At 48.5% G+C, this 24,041-nt stretch overlaps 1 protein-coding gene across 1 annotated transcript in view; it reads right to left on the bottom strand.

Annotated features, from left to right (window-relative positions):
* Positions 1–24,041, bottom strand: part of LOC135544252 (neuronal migration protein doublecortin-like) — a 106,559-nt gene that overhangs the window by 14,508 nt on the left and 68,010 nt on the right. Inside the window, exons 4-6 of the mRNA XM_064971718.1 lie at positions 14,569–14,671; positions 11,935–11,991; positions 3,468–3,545 (exon numbers count right to left, since the gene is read on the bottom strand). Of these exons, the coding sequence (XP_064827790.1) occupies positions 3,468–3,545; positions 11,935–11,991; positions 14,569–14,671 (238 nt within the window). The remainder of the gene's footprint in view (positions 1–3,467; positions 3,546–11,934; positions 11,992–14,568; positions 14,672–24,041) is intronic.

Here is a 24,041-nt window from a genome sequence, read left to right on the forward strand (position 1 = left end):
TAGGTATAACAGGTCTAGTAGTCATAACAGGTCTAGTAGGTATAACAGGTCTAGTAGGTATAACAGGTCTAGTAGGTATAACAGGTCTAGTAGGTATAACAGGTCTAGCAGGTATAACAGGTGTAGTAGGTATAACAGGTCTAGTAGGTATAACTGGTCTAACTGGTCTAATAGGTATAACAGGTCTTGTAGGTATAACTGGTCTAACAGGTCTTGTAGTTATAACACGTTTAACAGGTCTGGTAGGTATAACAGGTCTGGTAGGTATAACAGGTTTAGTAGTCATAACAGGTCTAGTAGTCATAACAGGTCTAGTAGGTATAACGGGTCTAGTAGGTATAACGGGTCTAGTAGTCATAACGGGTCTAGTAGGTATAACAGGTCTAGTAGTCATAACAGGTCTAGTAGTCATGACAGGTCTAGTAGGTATAAAAGGTCTAGTAGGTATAACAGGTCTAGTAGTCATAACAGGTCTAGTAGGTATAACGGGTCTAGTAGGTATAACAGGTCTAGTAGTCATTACAGGTCTAGTAGGTATAAAAGGTCTAGTAGGTATAACAGGTCTAGTAGTCATAACAGGTCTAGTAGGTATAAAAGGTCTAGTAGTTATAACAGGTCTAGTAGTCATAACAGGTCTAGTAGGTATAACAGGTCTAGTAGGTATAACAGGTCTAGTAGTCATAACAGGTCTAGTAGGTATAACAGGTCTAGTAGTCATAACAGGTCTAGTAGGTATAAAAGGTCTAGTAGTTATAACAGGTCTAGTAGTCATAACAGGTCTAGTAGGTATAACAGGTCTAGTAGGTATAACAGGTCTAGTAGGTATAACAGGTCCGGTAGGTATAACAGGTCCGGTAGGTATAACAGGTCTAGTAGTCATAACAGGTCTAGAAGGTATAACAGGTCTAGTAGTCATAACAGGTCTAGTAGGTATAACAGGTCTAGTAGACATAACAGGTCTAGTAGTCATAACAGGTCTAGTAGGTATAACAGGTCTAGAAGGTATAACAGGTCTAGTAGTCATAACAGGTCTGGTAGGTATAACAGGTCTAGTAGGTATAACAGGTCTAGTAGGTATAACAGGTCTAGTAGGTATAACAGGTCTAGTAGGTATAACAGGTCTAGTAGGTATAACGGGTCTAGTAGGTATAACAGGTCTAGTAGTTATAACAGGTCTGGTATGTATAACGGGTCTAGTAGGTATAACAGGTCTAGTAGTTATAACAGGTCTGGTATGTATAACGGGTCTGGTATGTATAACGGGTCTGGTATGTATAACGGGTCTGGTATGTATAACAGGCCTCGTATGTATAGCAGATCTAGTAGGTGTGACAGGTCTAGTAGGTATAAAAGGTCTAACAGGCCTAGTAGTCGTGACAGGCCTGGTGGTCGTGACAGGCCTGGTGGTCGTGACAGGCCTGGTGGTCGTGACAGGCCTGGTGGTCGTAAAAGGCCTGGTGGTCGTAAAAGGCCTGGTGGTCGTAAAAGGCCTGGTGGTCGTAACAGGCCTGGTAGTTGTAACAGGTCTAGTAGTAGTAGTAACAGGCCTGGTGGTCCGAACAGGTCTGGTATTCGTAACAGGTCTGGTATCTATAAAAGGTCTAACGGGCCTGGTGGTCGTAACAGGCCTGGTGGTCGTAACAGGCCTGGTAGTTGTAACAGGTCTAGTAGTAGTAGTAACAGGCCTGGTGGTCCGAACAGGTCTGGTATTCGTAACAGGTCTGGTATGTATAAAAGATCTAACGGGCCTGGTGGTCGTAACAGGCCTGGTGGTCCTAACAGGCCTGGTGGTCCTAACAGGCCTGGTGGTCGTAACAGGGCTGGTGGTCGTAACAGGCCTGGTGGTCGTAACAGGTCCGGCATTCGTAACGGGTCCGGCATTCGTAACGGGTCCAGTATTCGTAACGGGTCCGGCATTCGTAACGGGTCCGGCATTCGTAACGGGTCCGGCATTCGTAACAGGTCCGGTATTCGTAACGGGTCCGGCATTCGTAACGGGTCCGGCATTCGTAACGGGTCCGGCATTCGTAACGGGTCCGGTAGGTATAACAGGTCCAATAGTTATTACTGGCCTCGTAGTCATAACTGGCCTCGTAGGTATAACTGGCCTCGTAGGTATAACAGATCTAGTAGGTATAACTGGTCTCCAGTAGTCATAACAGGTATAACAAGTCTAGTAGTTATAACAGGTCTATAATGTATAACAGGTCCGGTAGGTATAACAGGTCCGGTAGGTATAACAGGTCCGGTAGGTATAACAGGTCCGGTAGGTATAACAGGTCCAGTAGGTATAACAGGTCCGGTAGGTATAACAGGTCTAGTAGGTATAACAGGTCCGGTAGGTATAACAGGTCTAGTAGGTATAACAGGTCCGGTAGGTATAACAGGTCTAGTAGGTATAACAGGTCCGGTAGGTATAACAGGTCTAGTAGGTATAACAGGTCCGGTAGGTATAACAGGTCCAGTAGGTATAACAGGTCCAGTAGGTATAACAGGTCCAGTAGGTATAACAGGTCCGGTAGGTATAACAGGTCCGGTAGGTATAACAGGTCCAGTAGGTATAACAGGTCCGGTAGGTATAACAGGTCTAGTAGGAATAACAGGTCCGGTAGGTATAACAGGTCTAGTAGGAATAACAGGTCCGGTAGGTATAACAGGTCTAGTAGGTATAACAGGTCCGGTAGGTATAACAGGTCTAGTAGGTATAACAGGTCCGGTAGGTATAACAGGTCTAGTCGTTGAGGGAAATTGCTGCTTACTCCTGATTGTTCTCTTCAAATCTCTGTGTATCTATCTTGTTGGCCCCCTCCTTGACACAGACAGCCTATGTCAGGGATAATAATAGCTCCAAGCTCGAGAGACAGATGTGAGGTATTTACAATCCTCCACTACCTGTTTCCTTTTCATATTTTCACCAATGTTTAAGGAAAGCAGATCTGGATTAGTATCATTTTGTAATTCATAATCTGCTCACATTATCCTGATCAAACAAAGGCTGGATTTTTTTGTGTCCCCATTTTGATTTATTAGTGGGGGAATTGGGCAACGCAGCATGCAGAAAGTGTTGTGTTGAGGTTAGAGGGCAGTGCCCACCAGTAAACATTGTCTGCCTCACTCACAGTATAGACAGACATTGCAGACAGAACAGACAACAACAGGCACCAGGGTTTAAACACCCTGACTGTGCAATCAAATCCTGGACAACAACATGCAAATTACAGACATATAATTCAACATTAAAAAAATAAATGAAACAAAATCAATACAACAGAAATTCACATTATGATAATGACACGTAAAAACAATAATAACCACATGCATCCATGTCAGTTGGTTTAAATCTAGCTGCGTTTAGAATCAGGGTGGGTGGATGGATGCTCATAGTAAAGGTGAGTTGCAGTATCTGTATTAAAGTCTATGTGGGCCAGCATGGAGTCACATAGGAGATGAGACAACAATGAGCTCACTCGATTCAGCAGGAGACTTGCTGCGCCGGATCGGACCTGGGCTCTTAGAACCTTTCTTCTTCATCATCCTGCACCCTTCTGTGAAGAGAAATGCAGACGCACACACCAGACAGACAGACAGACAGAAACACACACACACCCGACAGACAGACGCACCCGACAGACAGACAGACGCACCGACAGACAGACACACGCACCGACAGACAGACACACGCACCGACAGACAGACACACGCACCGACAGACAGACACACGCACCGACAGACAGACACACGCACCGACAGACAGACACACGCACCGACAGACAGACACACGCACCGACAGACAGACACACCGACAGACAGACAGCGTGTGAGCATCAGACAAACCGTAATCACAGTAGCATCTTTCATGTGAAAGGCAGCATTGACAAAGAAATAGACGTTCATACAAACAGATTGACATGGACACTGTAAAATGTTAATTGGTTACCAAATGGCATACAGATGTGTCTTTAATGAAGTCCATTGTTGCTGAAATGTTTTCAGCAAGGTGGGTAGTTTGGTGGTCTCTGTTGTACAAAGACTAGCTTCATAGTGAGCTTCAGTCTATGTGGTTTCTGTGTGTACAGCAATTATATATTGTGTATGCAGAGCGGTGAGGTTTACTGTCTGTAGACAGTATGCAGAGCAGTGAGGTTTACTGCCTGTAGACAGTATGTAGAGTGGTGAGGTTTACTGTCTGTAGACAGTATGTAGAGTGGTGAGGTTTACTGTCTGTAGACAGTATGTAGAGCGGTGAGGTTTACTGTCTGTAGACAGTATGCAGAGCAGTGAGGTTTACTGCCTGTAGACAGTATGCAGAGCAGTGAGGTTTACTGCCTGTAGACAGTATGTAGAGTGGTGAGGTTTACTGTCTGTAGACAGTATGTAGAGTGGTGAGGTTTACTGTCTGTAGACAGTATGTAGAGCGGTGAGGTTTACTGTCTGTAGACAGTATGCAGAGCAGTGAGGTTTACTGTCTGTAGACAGTATGTAGAGCGGTGAGGTTTACTGTCTGTAGACAGTATGTAGAGTGGTGAGGTTTACTGCCTGTAGACAGTATGTAGAGAGGTGAGGTTTACTGTCTGTAGACAGTATGTAGAGAGGTGAGGTTTACTGTCTGTAGACAGTATGCAGAGTGGTGAGGTTTACTGCCTGTAGACAGTATGTAGAGCGGTGAGGTTTACTGTCTGTAGACAGTATGTAGAGCGGTGAGGTTTACTGCCTGTAGACAGTATGTAGAGAGGTGAGGTTTACTGTCTGTAGACAGTATGCAGAGCAGTGAGGTTTACTGTCTGTAGACAGTATGTAGAGCGGTGAGGTTTACTGCCTGTAGACAGTATGTAGAGAGGTGAGGTTTACTGTCTGTAGACAGTATGCAGAGCAGTGAGGTTTACTGTCTGTAGACAGTATGCAGAGCAGTGAGGTTTACTGTCTGTAGACAGTATGTAGAGCGGTGAGGTTTACTGCCTGTAGACAGTATGCAGAGCGGTGAGGTTTACTGTCTGTAGACAGTATGCAGAGCAGTGAGGTTTACTGTCTGTAGACAGTATGTAGAGTGGTGAGGTTTACTGCCTGTAGACAGTATGCAGAGCGGTGAGGTTTACTGTCTGTAGACAGTATGCAGAGCAGTGAGGTTTACTGTCTGTAGACAGTATGTAGAGTGGTGAGGTTTACTGCCTGTAGACAGTATGTATAGCGGTGAGGTTTACTGCCTGTAGACAGTATGCAGAGCGGTGAGGTTTACTGTCTGTAGACAGTATGTAGAGCGGTGAGGTTTACTGTCTGTAGACAGTATGTAGAGCGGTGAGGTTTACTGCCTGTAGACAGTATGCAGAGCGGTGAGGTTTACTGTCTGTAGACAGTATGCAGAGCGGTGAGGTTTACTGTCTGTAGACAGTATGTAGAGTGGTGAGGTTTACTGCCTGTAGACAGTAGGCAGAGCAGTGAGGTTTACTGCCTGTAGACAGTAGGCAGAGCAGTGAGGTTTACTGCCTGTAGACAGTATGTAGAGTGGTGAGGTTTACTGTCTGTAGACAGTATGTAGAGCAGTGAGGTTTACTGTCTGTAGACAGTATGTAGAGCGGTGAGGTTTACTGTCTGTAGACAGTATGCAGAGCAGTGAGGTTTACTGTCTGTAGACAGTATGTAGAGCGGTGAGGTTTACTGTCTGTAGACAGTATGTAGAGCGGTGAGGTTTACTGCCTGTAGACAGTATGTAGAGCGGTGAGGTTTACTGTCTGTAGACAGTATGCAGAGTGGTGAGGTTTACTGCCTGTAGACAGTATGTAGAGTGGTGAGGTTTACTGTCTGTACAGTAGTTGTGTGTGTCATGCAGTTTATTTTGGGTCATTGCATTAATAAGTGTAAAGAGTGCAGCATGAAGCTGACAGCCACAAAGACTGCTAGACATCCTACTTTCCTCCCTCTGCTCACCACCTCTGCCTTCCTCTCTGTACTACAGTGCTTTTCTATTCCTCCACCCTACTCTCCTCTCTAAAAATCTTCACTCCTCTTAGCGCCCATCCCTCCTCCCTCCTCTAGCGCCCATCCCTCATACCTCCTCTAGCGCCCATCCCTCATACCTCCTCTAGCGCCCATCCCTCATACCTCATCTAGCGCCCATCCCTCATACCTCCTCTAGCGCCCATCCCTCATACCTCCTCTAGCGCCCATCCCTCATACCTCCTCTAGCGCCCATCCCTCATACCTCCTCTAGCGCCCATCCCTCATACCTCCTCTAGCGCCCATACCTCCTCCCTCCTCTCGCGCCCATCCCTCCTCCCTCCTCTAGCGCCCATCCCTCCTCCCTCCTCTAGCGCCCATCCCTCCTCCCTCCTCTAGCGCCCATCCCTCCTCCCTCCTCTAGCGCCCATCCCTCCTCCCTCCTCTAGTGCCCATCCCTCCTCCCTCCTCTAGCGCCCATCCCTCCTCTTGCACCCATCCCTCCTCCCTCCTCTAGCGCCCATCCCTCCTCCCTCCTCTAGCGCCCATCCCTCCTCCCTCCTCTAGCGCCCATCCCTCCTCCCTCCTCTAGCGCCCATCCCTCCTCCCTCCTCTAGCGCCCATCCCTCCTCCCTCCTCTAGCGCCCATCCCTCCTCTTGCACCCATCCCTCCTCTTGCACCCATCCCTACGCCCTCGACTAGCGCCCATCCCTCCTCCCTCCTCTAGCGCCCATCCCTACGCCCTCGACTAGCGCCCATCACTACGCCCTCCTCTAGCGCCCATCCCTCCGCCCTCCTCTAGCTCCCATCCCTCCACCCTCCTCTAGTGCCCATCCCTCCACCCTCCTCTAGTGCCCATCCCTCCACCCTCCTCTAGCGCCCATCCCTCCACCCTCCTCTAGCGGCCATCCCTCCACCCTCCTCTAGCGGCCATCCCTCCACCCTCCTCTAGCGCCCATCCCTCCACCCTCCTCTAGCGCCCATCCCTCATACCACCTCTAGCGCCCATCCCTCATACCTCCTCTAGCTCCCATCCCTCATACCTCATACCTCATCTCGCGCCCATCCCTCCTCCCTCTTCTAGCGCCCATCCCTCCTCTTGCACCCATCCCTCCTCCCTCCTCTAGCACCCATCCCTCCTCCCTCCTCTAGCGCCCATCCCTCCTCCCTCCTCTAGCGCCCATCCCTCCTCCCTCCTCTAGCGCCCATCCCTACGCCCTCGACTAGCGCCCATCCCTACGCCCTCGAGTAGCGCCCATCACTACGCCCTCCTCTAGCGCCCATCCCTCCGCCCTCCTCTAGCGCCCATCCCTCCACCCTCCTCTAGCGCCCATCCCTCCTCTAGCTCCTATCCCTCCACCCTCCTCTAGCGCCCATCCCTCCACCCTCCTCTAGCGCCCATCCCTCCACCCTCCTCTAGCGCCCATCCCTCCACCCTCCTCTAGCGCCCATCCCTCCACCCTCCTCTAGCGCCCATCCCTCCACCCTCCTCTAGCGCCCATCCCTCCACCCTCCTCTAGCGCCCATCCCACCACCCTCCTCTAGCGCCCATCCCTCCACCCTCCTCTAGCGCCCCTCCCTCCACCCTCCTCTCGCGCCCATCCCTCCACCCTCCTCTAGCGCCCATCCCTCCACCCTCCTCTAGCGCCCATCCCTCCACCCTCCTCTAGCGCCCATCCCTACTCTCGCGCACATCCCTCCTTCCTCCTCTAGCTCCCATCCCCCTCTAGCGCCCATCCCCTCCGCCAGCATGCACACCTCCTCTAGCGCCCATCCCTACTCTCGCGCACATCCCTCCTTCCTCCTGTAGCGCCCACCCCTCCTCTAGCGCCCATCCCCCTCTAGCGCCCATCCCCCCTCTAGCGCCCATCCCCCCTCTAGCGCCCATCCCCCCTCTAGTGCCCATCCCCTCTGCCAGCACGCACACCTCCTCTAGCGCCCATCCCTCCTTCCTCCTGTAGCGCCCATCACTCCTCTAGCACGCATCCATTCTCTAGCGCCCACCCCTCCTCTAGCGCCCATCCCTCCTTCCTCCTGTAGCGTTCATCCCTCCCCTAGCGCCCATCCCCTCCGCCAGCACGCACACCTCCTCTAGCGCCCATCCCTACTCTCGCGCACATCCCTCCTTCCTCCTGTAGCGCCCATCACTCCTCTAGCACGCATCCATTCTCTAGCGCCCACCCCTCCTCTAGCGCGCACCCCTCCTCTAGCGCGCACCCCTCCTCTAGCGCGCACCCCTCCTCTAGCGCGCACACCTCCTCTAGCGCGCACACCTCCTCTAGCGCGCACACCTCCTCTAGCGCGCACACCTCCTCTAGCGCCCATCCCCCCTCTAGCGCCCATCCCTCTGCCAGCGCCCATCCCCCCTGCCAGCGCCCATCCCATCCGCCAGCACCCATCCCTCCTCTAGAGTGTCCACCCCTCCGTCCTCCTCTAGCGCACACCCCTCCTCTAGCGCCCATCCCTCCTCTAGTGCCCATCCCTCCTCTAGCGCCCATCCCTCCTCTAGCGCCATCACCTCAGCCAGCGCCCCACCCTCCGTCTAGCGCCCAACCCTCCGTCTAGCGCCCAACCCTCCGTCTAGCGCCCACCCCTCCGTCAAGAGCCCACCCCTCAAATCAAATGGATTTATATAGCCCTTCTTACATCAGCTGATATCTCAAAGTGCTGTACAGAAACCCAGCCTAAAGCCCCAAACAGCAAGCAATGCAGGTGTAGAAGCACAGTGGTTAGGAAAAACTCCCAAGGAAGGCCAAAACCTAGGAAGAAACCTAGAGAGGAACCAGGCTATGAGGGGTGGCCAGTCCTCTTCTGGCTGTGCCGGGTCTAATGCTCACCCCTCCATCTAGAGCCCACCCCTCCGTCTGGAGCCCACCCCTCCGTCTAGCACCCACCCCTCCGTCTAGCACCCACCCCTCCGTCCAGCACCCACCACTCCTCTAACGCCCCCCTCCGTCTAGCACCCACCCCTCCGTCCAGCACCCACCACTCCTCTAACCCCCTCCGTCTAGCACCCACCCCTCCGTCTAGCACCCACCCCTCCGTCCAGCACCCACCACTCCTCTAACGCCCCCCCTCCGTCTAGCACCCACCCCTCCGTCCAGCACCCACCACTCCTCTAACGCCCCCCCTCCGTCTAGCACCCACCCCTCCGTCTAGCACCCACCCCTCCGTCCAGCACCCACCACTCCTCTAACGCCCCCCTCCGTCTAGCACCCACCCCTCCGTCCAGCACCCACCACTCCTCTAACGCCCCCCTCCGTCTAGCGCCCACCCCTCCGTCTAGCGCCCACCCCTCCGTCTAGCGCCCACCCCTCCGTCTAGCGCCCACCCCTCCGTCTAGCGCCCACCCCTCCGTCTAGCGCCCACCCCTCCGTCTAGCGCCCACCCCTCCGTCCAGCGCCAACCCCTCCGCCCAGAGCCCACCCCTCCGTCTAGCGCCCACCCCTCCGTCTAGCGCCCATCCATCTTCCCTCCTCTAGAGCCCATCCCTCCTCCATCGCCAACCCCCCCTTCTAGCGCCCACCCCTACGTCTAGAGCCCACCCCTCTTCCCTCCTCTAGCGCCCATCCCCCTCTAGCGCCCACCCCTCCTCTAGCGCCCACCCCTCCTCAGAGCGCCCATCCCTCCGTCCTCCTCTAGCGCCCGTCCCTCCGTCCTCCTCTAGCGCCCATCCCTCCTCTAGCGCCCGTCCCTCCTTCTAGCGCCCGTCCCTCCTCTAGCGCCCGTCCCTCCTCTAGCGCCCGTCCCTCCATCCTCCTCTAGCGCCCGTCCCTCCGTCCTCCTCTAGCGCCCGTCCCTCCGTCCTCCTCTAGCGCCCGTCCCTCCGTCCTCCTAGCGCCCGTCCCTCCGTCCTCCTCTAGCGCCCGTCCCTCCGTCCTCCTCTAGCGCCCGTCCCTCCGTCCTCCTCTAGCGCCCGTCCCTCCTCTAGCGCCCGTCCCTCCGTCCTCCTCTCGTGTCCATCCCTCCACCCTCCTCCCGTGTCCATCCCTCCACCCTCCTCCCGTGTCCATCCCTCCACCCTCCTCCCGTGTCCATCCCTCCTCTCGTGTCCATCCCTCCTCTCGTGTCCATCCCTCCTCTCGTGTCCATCCCTCCACCCTCCTCTCGTGTCCATCCCTCCACCCTCCTCCCGTGTCCATCCCTCCACCCTCCTCCCGTGTCCATCCCTCCACCCTCCTCCCGTGTCCATCCCTCCACCCTCCTCCCGTGTCCATCCCTCCACCCTCCTCCCGTGTCCATCCCTCCACCCTCCTCCCGCGCCCATCCCTCCTCTAGCGCCCATCGTGTCCATCCCTCCACCCTCCTCCCGTGTCCATCCCTCCACCCTCCTCCCGTGTCCATCCCTCCACCCTCCTCTCGTGTCCATCCCTCCACCCTCCTCCCGTGTCCATCCCTCCACCCTCCTCCCGTGTCCATCCCTCCACCCTCCTCCCCCGTGTCCATCCCTCCACCCTCCTCCCGTGTCCATCCCTCCACCCTCCTCCCGTGTCCATCCCTCCTCTCGTGTCCATCCCTCCACCCTCCTCCCGTGTCCATCCCTCCTCTCGTGTCCATCCCTCCACCCTCCTCCCCCATCCCCCTCTCGTGTCCATCCCTCCTCTCGTGTCCATCCCTCCTCTCGTGTCCATCCCTCCTCTCGTGTCCATCCCTCCACCCTCCTCTCGTGTCCATCCCTCCTCTCGTGTCCATCCCTCCTCTCGTGTCCATCCCTCCACCCTCCTCCCGTGTCCATCCCTCCACCCTCCTCTCGTGTCCATCCCTCCTCTCGTGTCCATCCCTCCACCCTCCTCTCGTGTCCATCCCTCCTCTCGTGTCCATCCCTCCTCTCGTGTCCATCCCTCCTCTCGTGTCCATCCCTCCACCCTCCTCCCGTGTCCATCCCTCCTCCCGTGTCCATCCCTCCTCTCGTGTCCATCCCTCCTCTCTGTCCATCCCTCCACCCTCCTCCCGTGTCCATCCCTCCACCCCTCCTCTCGTGTCCATCCCTCCTCTCGTGTCCATCCCTCCTCTCGTGTCCACCCCTCCTCTCGTGTCCATCCCTCCTCTCGTGTCCATTCCTCCTCTCGTGTCCATCCCTCCTCTCGTGTCCATCCCTCCTCTCGTGTCCATCCCTCCACCCTCCTCTCGTGTCCATCCCTCCACCCTCCTCTCGTGTCCATACCTCCACCCTCCTCTCGTGTCCATCCCTCCACCCTCCTCTCGTGTCCATCCCTCCACCCTCCTCTCGTGTCCATCCGTCCACCCTCCTCTCGTGTCCATCCGTCCACCCTCCTCCCTGTCTGTCTTTCCTGCCTGCAGAGAGCTGGTCACACAGTGTCTGTTTGTCTTCTCTCTCCTAACCTTCATGCACCAGGAGTCACACAGCCAGATGTCTGTGTGCCAGTGCTCGTGTGAAATGCCACCGGGTATTCAAAAATCCTTCACACCTAAAGAGCATATTAGACACTCACTTCCCCTCTACACCACGCTCACCCCGCCCCTGTCTGGAAGAGTGGTTTGGTCTATGAAATGCTCTGCTACACCCCCAGGGAGAGGAAATTGTATGACCCAAAGATGACAGAAGTGTTCTTAAAATGACAGAGTTGACTTATCTGAAATAGCCTTATGTATTTAGACTTTTAAAGGGTTAATTAAAGGGCTTTGAGTTCAGTCCACATTTGCCAGGGCCAATTGAAGGTGATCCAATTCTGCTTGTAGTGATGCTTATTAAATACTGAGCTACATACACTCCCCTCTGTCTCCTGCAATGGCCATCAAAACTGGATACATTTTTATGTGTAAATCCGATTAAGCAACAGGATCCAAATCTATACCAAATATGTCTGTGTATGGTGATAGGATTAGATTATCTCTGACTGTGCTGTATCAGTTTGGACCAGTGCAGTGTGTGAAAGACAGGGCCACTCCGTTCCTCGCTCCTGGCCCCACCCAGGCCAACTCAGTGGTCTCCAGCAGACATAATATCAGTGTCAGTGTGATGTCGGCATGACCCCACTGACCTTGGTTATTAAAGGCCCCCTGGGCTGATTTGGGTTTGGTTCCAGAGGGGTAGAGCGCTGAAAGAAAGGAACCACAACATTAAAGCACATGGGCCAACTCCTTCAGTCAAGGACCCAGAAGACAGGCAGGGGGTTAGGAAATAGACCCTAAAACATATCAATCCTACACTGATAGTGTACTGTAATCATGTATATGATTTTCCCTTGTTACTGAGCTCTCTGCTATAGAGAGGTGTGACGGGGTTTGGGAGAGGGAGCTGAATGTGCAGTGGCCTGTGTAGCTATTATGTGAAAATAACCTTTAAAACACCTGTAGGAAGTGCCATGCTGGGTAGTGTAGCTCTACTTCTCTCCTCCACCCAGAGTCAGTATCAGCACCAATGATCTCAACCTGTCACCAACAAGATGAATAGCTGTTCCTCCACCAGACTTATCTTTCCCTGCTGCTTACTGCACACAACACAGCAGACCAAGACTTTACATTTACATTCACTACACACACACACACACACACACGAATACACAGTGGCACACACTATATTTATTCTGGTATGTAAGAGGCATCTGTTCTAGCGTAGCCTGGAAATGCCTGTCCTACATGTAGGCCTGTCTTTTAAAATGTGATGGGAGGAACACATAGAATGGCCATTCTTAAGTCCTTCCCATTAAGGCCCTGGCGGTACCTGACCCTGTTTGGCATTTGAGGTGCCCTCGAGACTACTTACCACTCTATTGACATGTCTAAAACCTCATTTACATAAACACCATCTAAATAATGAGCTCTAGTGCAATACTGATTTGAAAGACCTAGAAAGAAAAAACTCCAAAAGGAGACAAAAGAAGAAGGCTATGTGATGTATTTGCCAGTCACTCCATTGAACAGCTAGCTACCATAATCTACATGTGGACTGAGCTGTATGTTGACATAACTGAGTCCGGCCTCCAGCCGAAATCTGGATTTTCTGGGGTTCTGATATTTTATTTAACTATATATTTCAGAGATTATTTCCTTTCTAAATCAGAGCTGCAAGTTCCTATCTGCACTCTGTGTGTGTGTGTGTGTGTGTGTGTGTGTGTGTGTGTGTGTGTGTGTGTGTGTGTGTGTGTGTGTGTGTGTGTGTGTGTGTGTGTGTGTGTGTGTGTGTGTGTGTGTGCGTGCGAGAGAGAAAGAAATATACAGTGACTAAAATACCACAATCACATTGACAGATTAGAGAATTTCACAAAAGGTTACAACACTTCCTATGCTGCAATGTATACAGTAAAAATATAATACATGTCACATCATAGAAAATTGACAATATTGTAGATAGATGAGTAACAGTAACATTTGACCACAGTAAATCAGTGACTTTTGCAGTGTATGAGGGAAACAGGTTCTGGTCCCAGGGACTTAAGCAGGGAACAGTGATTCAGTGAGAGTGGTGTGAAGGGGGGGCTAGCCGTGCTACAGTGGTGTAGTTAGTGACTACTGGTGCTACAGTGGTGTAGTTAGTGACTACTGGTGCTACAGTGGTGTAGTTAGTGACTACTGGTGCTACAGTGGTGTAGTTAGTGACTACTGGTGCTACAGTGGTGTAGTTAGTGACTACTGGTGCTACAGTGGTGTAGTTAGTGACTACTGGTGCTACAGTGGTGTAGTTAGTGACTACTGGTGCTACTGGTGCTAGTGGTGTAGTTAGTGACTACTGGTGCTACAGTGGTGTAGTTAGTGACTACTGGTGCTACAGTGGTGTAGTTAGTGACTACTGGTGCTACAGTGGTGTAGTTAGTGACTACTGGTGCTACAGTGGTGTAGTTAGTGACTACTGGTGCTACAGTGGTGTAGTTAGTGACTACTACAGTGGTGTAGTTAGTGACTACTGGTGCTACAGTGGTGTAGTTAGTGACTACTGGTGCTACAGTGGTGTAGTTAGTGACTACTGGTGCTACAGTGGTGTAGTTAGTGACTACTGGTGCTACAGTGGTGTAGTTAGTGACTACTGGTGCTACAGTGGTGTAGTTAGTGACTACTGGTGCTACAGTGGTGTAGTTAGTGACTACTGGTGCTACAGTGGTGTAGTTAGTGACTACTGGTGCTACAGTGGTGTAGTTAGTGACTACTGGTGCTACAGTGGTGGTGTAGTTAGTGACTACTGGTGCTACAGTGGTGTAGTTAGTGACTACTGGTGCTACAGTGGTGTAGTTAGTGACTACTGGTGCTACAGTGGTGTAGTTAGTGACTACTGGTGCTACAGTGGTGTAGTTAGTGACTACTGGTGCTACAGTGGTGTAGTTAGTGACTACTGGTGCTACAGTGGTGTAGTTAGTGACTACTGGTGCTACAGTGGTGTAGTTAGTGACTACTGGTGCTACAGTGGTGTAGTTAGTGACTACTGGTGCTACAGTGGTGTAGTTAGTGACTACTGGTGCTACAGTGGTGTAGTTAGTGACTACTGGTGCTACAGTGGTGTAGTTAGTGACTACTGGTGCTACAGTGGTGTAGTTAGTGACTACTGGTGCTACAGTGGTGTAGTTAGTGACTACTGGTGCTACAGTGGTGTAGTTAGTGACTACTGGTGCTACAGTGGTGTAGTTAGTGACTACTGGTGCTACAGTGGTGTAGTTAGTGACGACTGGTGTGGCTGCTCTCACCATTCTCATCCAGGGAGAAGTCATCCTGGGCATAGCGGAACTTCTCAGGGCCGCAGGCAATGAAGACATCATCATCACCAAAGAAATCCTGAAGACAGGTGACCTGGAGGAGCAGAGAGACAAAACCATTTGAGAACGCAGGCCTGCAACAACACATATCAGATGGAAAATAAATCCATCTTAGACATTGACCAGTGTAACATCTCAGCACTACTACCTCCTTGACTCCTCATTTTCTCCCAGATCACATCATGCTACTAACAGTGGCGGGAGCAGATTGGCTGAATACCCGGGGCAGAGGGGTAGAGGGGTGTTTGGAGTGTCAACAAAGAAGCATGAGAGAAATATGATGCCAAGTTTTCAAACTACTGGTAGTTTCTTTGAAAAGATATAGCTACTGTATAAAGCAATCAATGCATTTGAACAACAGCATAAATACACCAATTTCAATGTTGCATGTCAAAAACCAAATGAAATGTCAAGTTCCTGAAATCTGCTGAGAATGTTCCAAAGACATGCAACTATTCTGCACTATTCCCATACGATGTGCGAAGGTTCTATGCAAAATAACCAATGGACAACAATGCTCTCACCAAGATCTAAGAAGCATATTGTTCTCAGAATATTATGTGCTAGCTGGGATATTTGTTTGAAATTGGCATAGTAGCTAACTAGCTAGCTAGCTGCTTATCAAAAAGGTACAGCATATAACTGGCTAATTTGACACCGCAAAAAATCTACCAAACCATTTCTCAATGTTTCTCAAAATTACTGTAGCTGGGTAATTCATTTGAGAATGCTTTGTGATACACCCGGTTTTATGATGATTTAGTCCACACAACATGTCACCCTGTCACCTACACTAGAACAGCCACAGTCATGCTTTTTTGTCCTACCAGATCTGCGATGAGAAGGTTCTCTAGATAGTGTATCCCCCTGTCCTTCGACTGATATTGGATGTAGATGTACGGTTGATCAGGTCCCAGGCTCCCATGACTGTTATGATTATTTATTTAAATGCTAATAAACACGTTAATTGTACCTAATAGAGCAGATAAAGTTTCACATGCGGAAGTAACACGTATGGCGCGAGAGACTCAATGGGAGAGAGACTAGAACAGACCCAGAAGTTCTGACTGAGCGCACATTTGAGTGCCCCAGGACAGTCCATTAACTTTGTTCTGTTCAATTTTATGCTATGAAATCCTGCGATTTCATTGGGGCAGTTCCCCCTCATAGCAAATAGCTGTAAAAACAATCCAAGCAATGTAGCCACAGCCTATGCGCCAACGGAGCTGCTGTCAGAGTCACAGAGGGGCAGAGAAGTAAGTAACTGAACAGCTTGTTTTGAACAATAGATTTTAGAAACAGGAACAATTTACACATTTACCACACTTTCATGAGCATTTAAAACATAATCCATGAATGAATGAATGAATGAAATATATATATACACACACACACACATAAACAGTTGAAGTCTACATATAAAAAGTTTACTTACACTTAGGTTGGAGTCATTAAAACTGTTTTTTCAACCACTCCACAATTCTCTTGTTAACAAACTATAGTTTTGGCAAGTCAGTTAGGACATCTACTTTGTGCATGACACAAGTCATTTTTCCAACAATTGTTTACAGACAGATTATTTCATTTATAACTCACTGGATCACAATTCCAGTGGGTCAGAAGTTTACATACACTAAGTTGACTGTGCCTTTAATTAAACATCTTGGAAAATTCCAGAAAATTATGTCATGGCTTTAGAAGCTTCTGATTGGCTAATTGACATAATTTGAGTCAATTGGAGGTGCTACCTGCGGATATATTTCAAGGCCTACCTTCAAACTCAGTGCTTCTTTGCTTGACATCATGGAATATCAAAAAGAAAATCAGCCAAGACCTCAGAAAATAAATTGTAGACCTCCACAAGTCTGGTTCATCCTTGGGAGCAATTTCCAAATGCCTGAAGATACCACGTTCATCTGTATAAACAATAGTACGCAAGTATAAACACCATGGGACCACACAACTGTCATACCACTCAGGAAGGAGACGCTTTCTGTCTCCTAGAGATGAACGTACTTTGGTGCGAAAAGTGCAAATCAATCACAGAAAAACAGCAAAGGACCTTCTGAAGATGCTGGAGGACACAGGTACAAAAGTAAGTTTACATACACTCAGGTTGGAGTCATTAAAACTCGTTTTTCAACCACTATACAGATTTCTTGTTAACAAACTAGTTTTGGCAAATTGGTTAGGACTTTGTGCATGACATTTTTCCAACAATTGTTTACAGACAGATTATTTCACTTATAATTCACTGTATCATAATTCCAGTGGGTCAGAAGTTTACATACATTAACTTGACTGTGCCTTTAAACAGCTTGGAAAATTCCAGAAGATGATGTCATGGCTTTAGAAGCTTCTGACAGGCTAATTGACATCATTTGAGTCAATTGGAGGTGTTACCTATTTCAAGGCCTACTTTCAAACTCAGTGCCTCTTTGCTTAACATCATGGGAAAATCTAAAGAAATCAGCCAAAATACCACTACTAAAGGACTATAATAAGAAGAGACTTGCTTGGTCTACGAAACACGAGCAATGGACATTAGACCGGAAATCTGTCCTTTGGTCTGATGATTCCAAATTTGAAAATTTTGGTTCCAACCTCTGTCTTTGAGATGCAGAATAGGTGAATGGATGATCTCCGCATATATGTTTCCCACCATGAAGAATGGAGGAGGTGTGATGGTGCTTTACTGGTGACACTGTCTGTGATTTATTTAGAATTCAAGGCAAAATTTAAACAGCATGGCTACCACAGCATTCTGCAGCGATACGCCATCCCATCTGGTTTGCGCTTAGGAGGACTATTTTATTTGTATTTATTTCACCTTTATTTAACCAGGTAAGATAGTTGAGAACAATTTCTCATTTACAACTGCGACCTGGCCGAGATAAAGCAAAGCAGTGCGACACAAATAACAACACAGTTACACATGGAATGAACAAGCGTACAGTCAATAACACAACAGAAAAAAGAAAGTCTATATACAGTGTTACGCCCTGACCATAGTTTGCTTTGTATGTTTCTATGTTTTGTTTGGTCAGGGTGTGATCTGAGTGGGCATTCTATGTTGTATGTCTAGTTTGTCTGTTTCTGTGTTCGGCCTGATATGGTTCTCAATCAGAGGCAGGTGTTAGTCGTTGTCTCTGATTGGGAACCATATTTAGGTAGCCTGTTTTGTCATTGTGGGTTGTGGGTGATTGTCTATGTTAGTTGCTTGTGTCAGCACATTTCGTATATATAGCTTCACGGTCGTTGTTCATTTATTGTTTTGTTCAGTTTACTTCGTGTTTTCGTCATCCATTAAAATGATGCATAAACACCACGCTGCGCTTTGGTCTGCTTTTTACGACGCTCGTGACAGTGTGTGCAAATGGCGTGAGGTGGTAAGGCAAAAAATAGGCCATAGTAGTAAGTAATTACAATTTAGCAAATAACACTGGAGTGATAAATGTGCAGATGATGATGTGCAAGTAGAAATACTGGTGTACAAAAGAGCAGAAAAGTAAATAAAATAAAAACAAGATGGGGTAGGTAGATTGGATGGGCTATTTACAGATGGGCTATGTACAGCTGCAGCGATCTGTTAGCTGCTCGGATAGCTGATGTTTAAAGTTAGTGAGGGAAATATAAGTCTCCAACTTCAGTGATTTTTGCAATTCGTTCCAGTCATTGGCAGCTGAGAACTGGAAGGAAAGGCGGCCAAAGCAGGTGTTGGCTTTGGGGATGACCAGTGAGATATACCTGCTGGAACGTGTGCTACGGGTGAGTTGTTATCGTGACCAGTGAGCTGAGACAATGCGGACCTTTACCTAGCAAAGACTTATAGATGACCTGGAGCCAGTGGGTCTGGCGACGAATATGTAGCGAGGGCCAGCCAACTAGAGCAGGTACAGGTCACAGCGGTGGGTGGTATATGGGGCTTTGGTGACAAAACAGATAGCACTGGTATGGACTGAATCCAGTTTGCTGTGTAGTGTTGAAGGCTATTTTGTAAATTACATCACCAAAGTCGAGGATCGGTAGGATAGTCAGTTTTACTATGGTATGTTAGGCGGCGTGAGTGAAAGAGTCTTTGTTGCAAAATAGAAACTTTTCTAGACTTAATTTTGGAGGTGTTGAATATGAGCCTGGAAGGACAGTTTACAGTCTAGCCAGACACCTAGGTATTTGTAGTTGTCCACATAATAAGAACCGTCCAGAGTAGTGATGCTAGTCGGGCGGGCGGGTGTGGGCAGCGAACGGTTGAAAAGCAAGCATTTAGTTTAACTAGTGTTTAAGAGCAGTTGGAGGACACGTATGGAATTGAAGCTCGTTTGTTAACACAGTGTCCAAAGGGCCGGATGTATACAGAATGGTGTCGTCTGTGTAGAGGTGGATCAGGGAATCACCCGCAGCAAGAGCGACATCGTTGATATATACAGAGAAAAGAGTTGGCCCGAGATTTGAACCCTGTTGTACCCCCATAGAGATTGCCAGAGGTCCGGACAACAGGCCCTCCGATTTGACACACTGAAATCTGTCTGAGGAGTAGTTGGTGAATCAGGCGAGGCAGTCTTTTGAGAAACCAAGGCTGTTGAGTCTGTCGATAAGAATACAGTGATTGACAGTCGAAAGCCTTGTCCAGGTTGATTTACTGTGCAGCCGGCTTCAAATATTTTATCAATGGCGGTTATGTTATCGTTTAGTACCTTGAAAGTGTCTGAGGTGCACACGTGACCAGCTCGGAAACCCGTTTGCACAGCGGAGAAGGTGCGGTGGGATTCAAAATGGTCAGTGACATGTTTACTAACTTGGCTTTCGAAGACTTTAGAAAGGCAGGGCAGGATGGATATAGGTATGTAACAGTTTGGGTCTAGAGTGTCTCCCCCTTTGAAGAGGGGGATGACTGCGGAAGCTTTCCAATCTTTAGGGATCTCGGACGATACGAAAGAGAGGATGAACAGACTGGTAATAGGGGTTGCAACAATGGCGGAGGATAATTTTAGAAAGAGAGGGTCCAGTTTTTCTAGCCCAGCTGATTTGTAGGGTCCAGATTTGCAGCTCTTTCAGAACATCTGCTATCTGGATTTGGATGAAGGAGAAGCTGGGGAGGATTGGACAAGTAGTTGCGGGGGGGCTGTTGGCCGGGGTTGGGGTAGCCAGGAGGAAAGCATGGCCAGCCGTAGAAAAATGCTTGTTGAAATTCTCGATTATCGTGGATTTATCGGTGGTGACAGTGTTACCTAGCCTCAGTGCAGTGGGAAGCTGGGAGGAGGTGCTCTTGTTCTCCATGGACTTTACAGTGTCCCAAAACATTTTGGAGTTAGAGCTACAGGCTGCAAATTTCTGTTTGAAAAAGCTAGCCTTTGCTAGCTGACTTCCCTGAACAGTTGCTTATCGCGGAATCTATTCGATTCTATTGCAGTCCGCCACAGGATGTTTTTATGCTGGTCGAGGGCAGTCAGGTCTGGAGTGAACCAAGGGCTATATCTGTTCTTAGTTCAACATTTTTTTAAATGTGCATGCTTATTTAAGATTGTGAGGAAATTACTGCTGAATTGGAGAATCGCTTCTTGAATCGGGGCTACAGCGTTCAGGTCCTGAAAGATGCCGGTATAAGGGCTGACAGAGAGAACTTGTTGTGAAGGGGGGTGCCTTGTGATACATCGGAGAGAGTGTATTTTGTTACAAGATACAGCACTGAAGCAGAGAACATTAAAAGAATCATTAAAAACAATTCGGGAATCATCCAAAGTGATACGCTTCTACGCCAAGTCTTCCCTGAGCCACCAGTCATAAGCTTTAAGAGATGTCCTACCCTAAATGACAAATTAGTCCACAGTTATCTTCCGGGTGACTCTCAAAAAACCCAAGGGCTCTTTTAAATGGAACCATTGCAACATTTGAAGTAATATTGCACATAAGTATTTTGTTGACACAGCTTCCAAAATGGAGTATTACGTCAAGCATTTAATTAACTGTAAAACCACTCATGTCATCTATAGATTGGAATGCCCACAGTGCAAGGTGTTCTACATTGGACGGACAAAGAGACTCCTTCAAGACCGCTTAGAGGAACACAGGTACGCCATACAGGTAGGTAATGAAGACTACCCCATGGCAAGGCACTACAAGTACCTACACCATGGCAACCCTGCCTCCCTACAAGCTATGGGTATTGATCATATTCCGGCCTCTATTAGAAAAGGGAACCATCTTAAACAGTTAAACCAAAGGGAAAGTTTTTGGATTTACAAACTACAGGCCACTAAATACCCTGGTTTAAATGAAGGTATGGATGTACAAACTACAGGCCACTAAATACCCTGGTTTAAATGAAGATGTGGATTTACAAACTACAGGCCACTAAATACCCTGGTTTAAATGAAGATATGGATTTACAAACTACATGCCACTAAAAACCCTGGTTTAAATGAAGATATGGATTTACAAACTACAGGCCACTAAATACCCTGGTTTAAATGAAGATATGGATTTACAAACTACAGGCAACTAAATGCCCTGGTTTAAATGAAGATATGGATTTACAAACTACAGGCCACTAAATACCCTGGTTTAAATGAAGATATGGATTTACAAACTACAGGCAACTAAATACCCTGGTTTAAATGAAGATATGGATTTACAAACTACAGGCAACTAAATACCCTGGTTTAAATGAAGATATGGATTTCTCACCCTTCCTGTAGGGTCGTGATGGGTCCATTTGCTGTCATCTAGTGGACATTTTGCTCTATTGCCCTCAGCTATGGTTAGACTGTTGTTGTTCATGTTTTGCTGTGTTCTAGTGTACTATGGAATATTTAGCTTTCTTTTTCTTGACACTTCTCCCAGTCATATTTAAGGTTAGAACTACCTTTTAGTGTTCTGATACTTCTAGTTTGGAGTTGTATTTTTATGATAACATAGCTACAGTATTTCAATGTGTATAGTATTGCTTACTAGGTGTGTCCAATCAATTGTGTAACCACTCCCTCTTCCAATTAGGGCTAATTGATAAGCTGTTTAAAAGAGGACCTTGTATTCCTTTTTTTGTACTCGCTGACGAAGGCCATGCAGCCGAAACGCGTTGTTAAAAAAAAAACTGTTTCTATTGAACATGCCATACTAATAAAGGCATTTTAATTAATTATATGAAGAGTGCTTTGGTCCTCCTTTCTTTTTGATGACCAATTTACCCCTTTTACCAAAGAGCACCTATCTACCAAAATGTACAATTGTGTACCTTAGTAGCGCTTCCCTTCCTCCTCTTTCTACTATTTATAAAGCCCTTCTTACATCAGCTGATATCTCAAAGTTCTGTACATGATCCCAGCCTAAAACCCCAAACAGCAAGCAATGCAGGTGTAGAAGCACGGTGGCTAGGAAAACTCTCTAGAAAGGCCAGAACCTAGGAAGAAACCTAGAGGAACCAGGCTATGAGGGGTGGCCAGTCCTCTTCTGGCTGTGCCGGGTGGAGTTTATAACAGAACATGGCCAAGATGTTCAAATGTTTATAAATGACCAGCATGGTCAAATAATAATAATCACAGTGGTTGTAGAGGGTGTAACAGGTCAGCACCTCAGGAGTAAATGTCAGTTGGCTTTCCATAGGCGATCATTCAGAGTAACTCTACCGCTCCTGCTGTCTCCAGAGAGAAGTGTTTCAGGGAGCGGATGACAGTGATGTGGGGTGGTCGTTTGACCGCGGAACCATAGCAGATGCAGGTTATGAGGTACTGATCGCTGAGATCCTGATTGAAAACAGCAGAGGTGTATTTGGAGGGCAAGTTGGTTAGGATAATATCTATGAGGGTGCCCATGTTTACAGATTTAGGGTTGTATCTGGTGGGTTTCTTGAAAATTTGTGTGAGATTGAGGGAATCATAGATTGTCGGACTGCTGAGGTGTTAAGCATATCCCAGTTTAGGTCACCTAACAGAATGATCTCTGAAGATAGATGAGGGGCAATCAATTCACATATAGTGTCTAGGGCACAGCTGGGAGCTGATGGGGGTCTATAACAGGCAGCAACAGTGAGAGACTAGGTTCTAGAGATATTCATTTTTAAAATTAGAAGCTCGAATTGTTTGGGCATAGACCTGGAAAGTATGACAGAACTTTCCAAGCTATCTCTGCAGTAGATTGCAACTCCACTGCCTTTAACAGTTCTATCTTGAAGGAAAATGTTGTAGTTGGATGGAATGGTGGGATGGTGGCCTTCCTAAGCCAGGATTCAGACACGGCAAGGACATCAAGGTTGGCAGAGTGTGCTGAAGCAGTGAGAAAAACAAACTTACGGAGGCGGCTTCTGATGTTAACATGCACGAAACCAAGCCTTTTTTGGTTACAGAGGTCAACAAATGAGAGTGCCTGGGGACACACAGGGCCTGGGTGAACCTTCACATCACCCGAGGAACAGAGGAGGAGTAGGATGAGGGTACGGCTAAAGGCTATCAAAACTGGTCGTCTAGTGCGTTGGGGACAGAGAATAAAAGGAGCAGATTTCTGGGCATGGTAGAATAGATTCAGGGCGTAATGTACAGACAGGGTTATGGTGGGGTACGGGTACAGTGGAGGTAAACTCAGGCATTTTGTGTGATAAGAGATTGCATCTCTGGACGTACTAATTATGCTGCGTGAGGTCACCACATGTGTGGGAGGTGGGAAAAAGGAGGTATCTGAGGCATGTTGAGTGGGACTAGGGGCTCCGCAGTAAACTAAAACAATAACTATCATAAACAACAATATACAATGTATATTGACATTTGAGAGAGAAAAAGAGAGGCATAAAGGAATCACAGGTGTGTATTGGGAGAGCTAGCTAAGACAACAACGGGTAAGACAACAACAACAGGTAAAATGAATGGGCAGAGAGGGTCTGTTAACTACATACAGGGCCTGAGTTCGAGGCTGTGGCCGACAGATAAACAAAAATAAACAAAATGGAGTAACGTGATTAATGAACAGTCCAGCAGGCATCAGCTATGTAGCCAAGTGATCATAGGGTCCAGTGAACAACAATAGGTTAAACAGGGAAGCCGCTGGGTAGTCCTTACTACCTAGCAAGCTGTCGACATGGCATTTAAAGTTAGCAGGCCGGGGCTAGTAGAAGCGCCTGCGCCGACGTCTGGCAAAGGCCGTTGGGGCACAGCGGATGGAGTTACGTCGGCAGACCAGTCGCGGTGGAACGGCGGGGCTTCGTGTCATTTGTTTTCAACGGGACAATGACCCAAAACACAACTCCAGGCTGTGTAAGGGCTATTTGATCAGGAAGGAGAGTGATGGAGTGCTGCATCAGATGACCTGGCCTCCACAATCACCTGACCTCAACCCAATTGAGATGATTTTGGAGTTGGACTGCAGAGTGCAGGAAAAGCAGCCAACAAGTGATCAACTTCTTCAAGACTGTTGGAAAA

This window comes from Oncorhynchus masou, chromosome 8 (assembly GCF_036934945.1).
Source record: "Oncorhynchus masou masou isolate Uvic2021 chromosome 8, UVic_Omas_1.1, whole genome shotgun sequence".
NCBI lineage: Eukaryota > Metazoa > Chordata > Actinopteri > Salmoniformes > Salmonidae > Oncorhynchus > Oncorhynchus masou.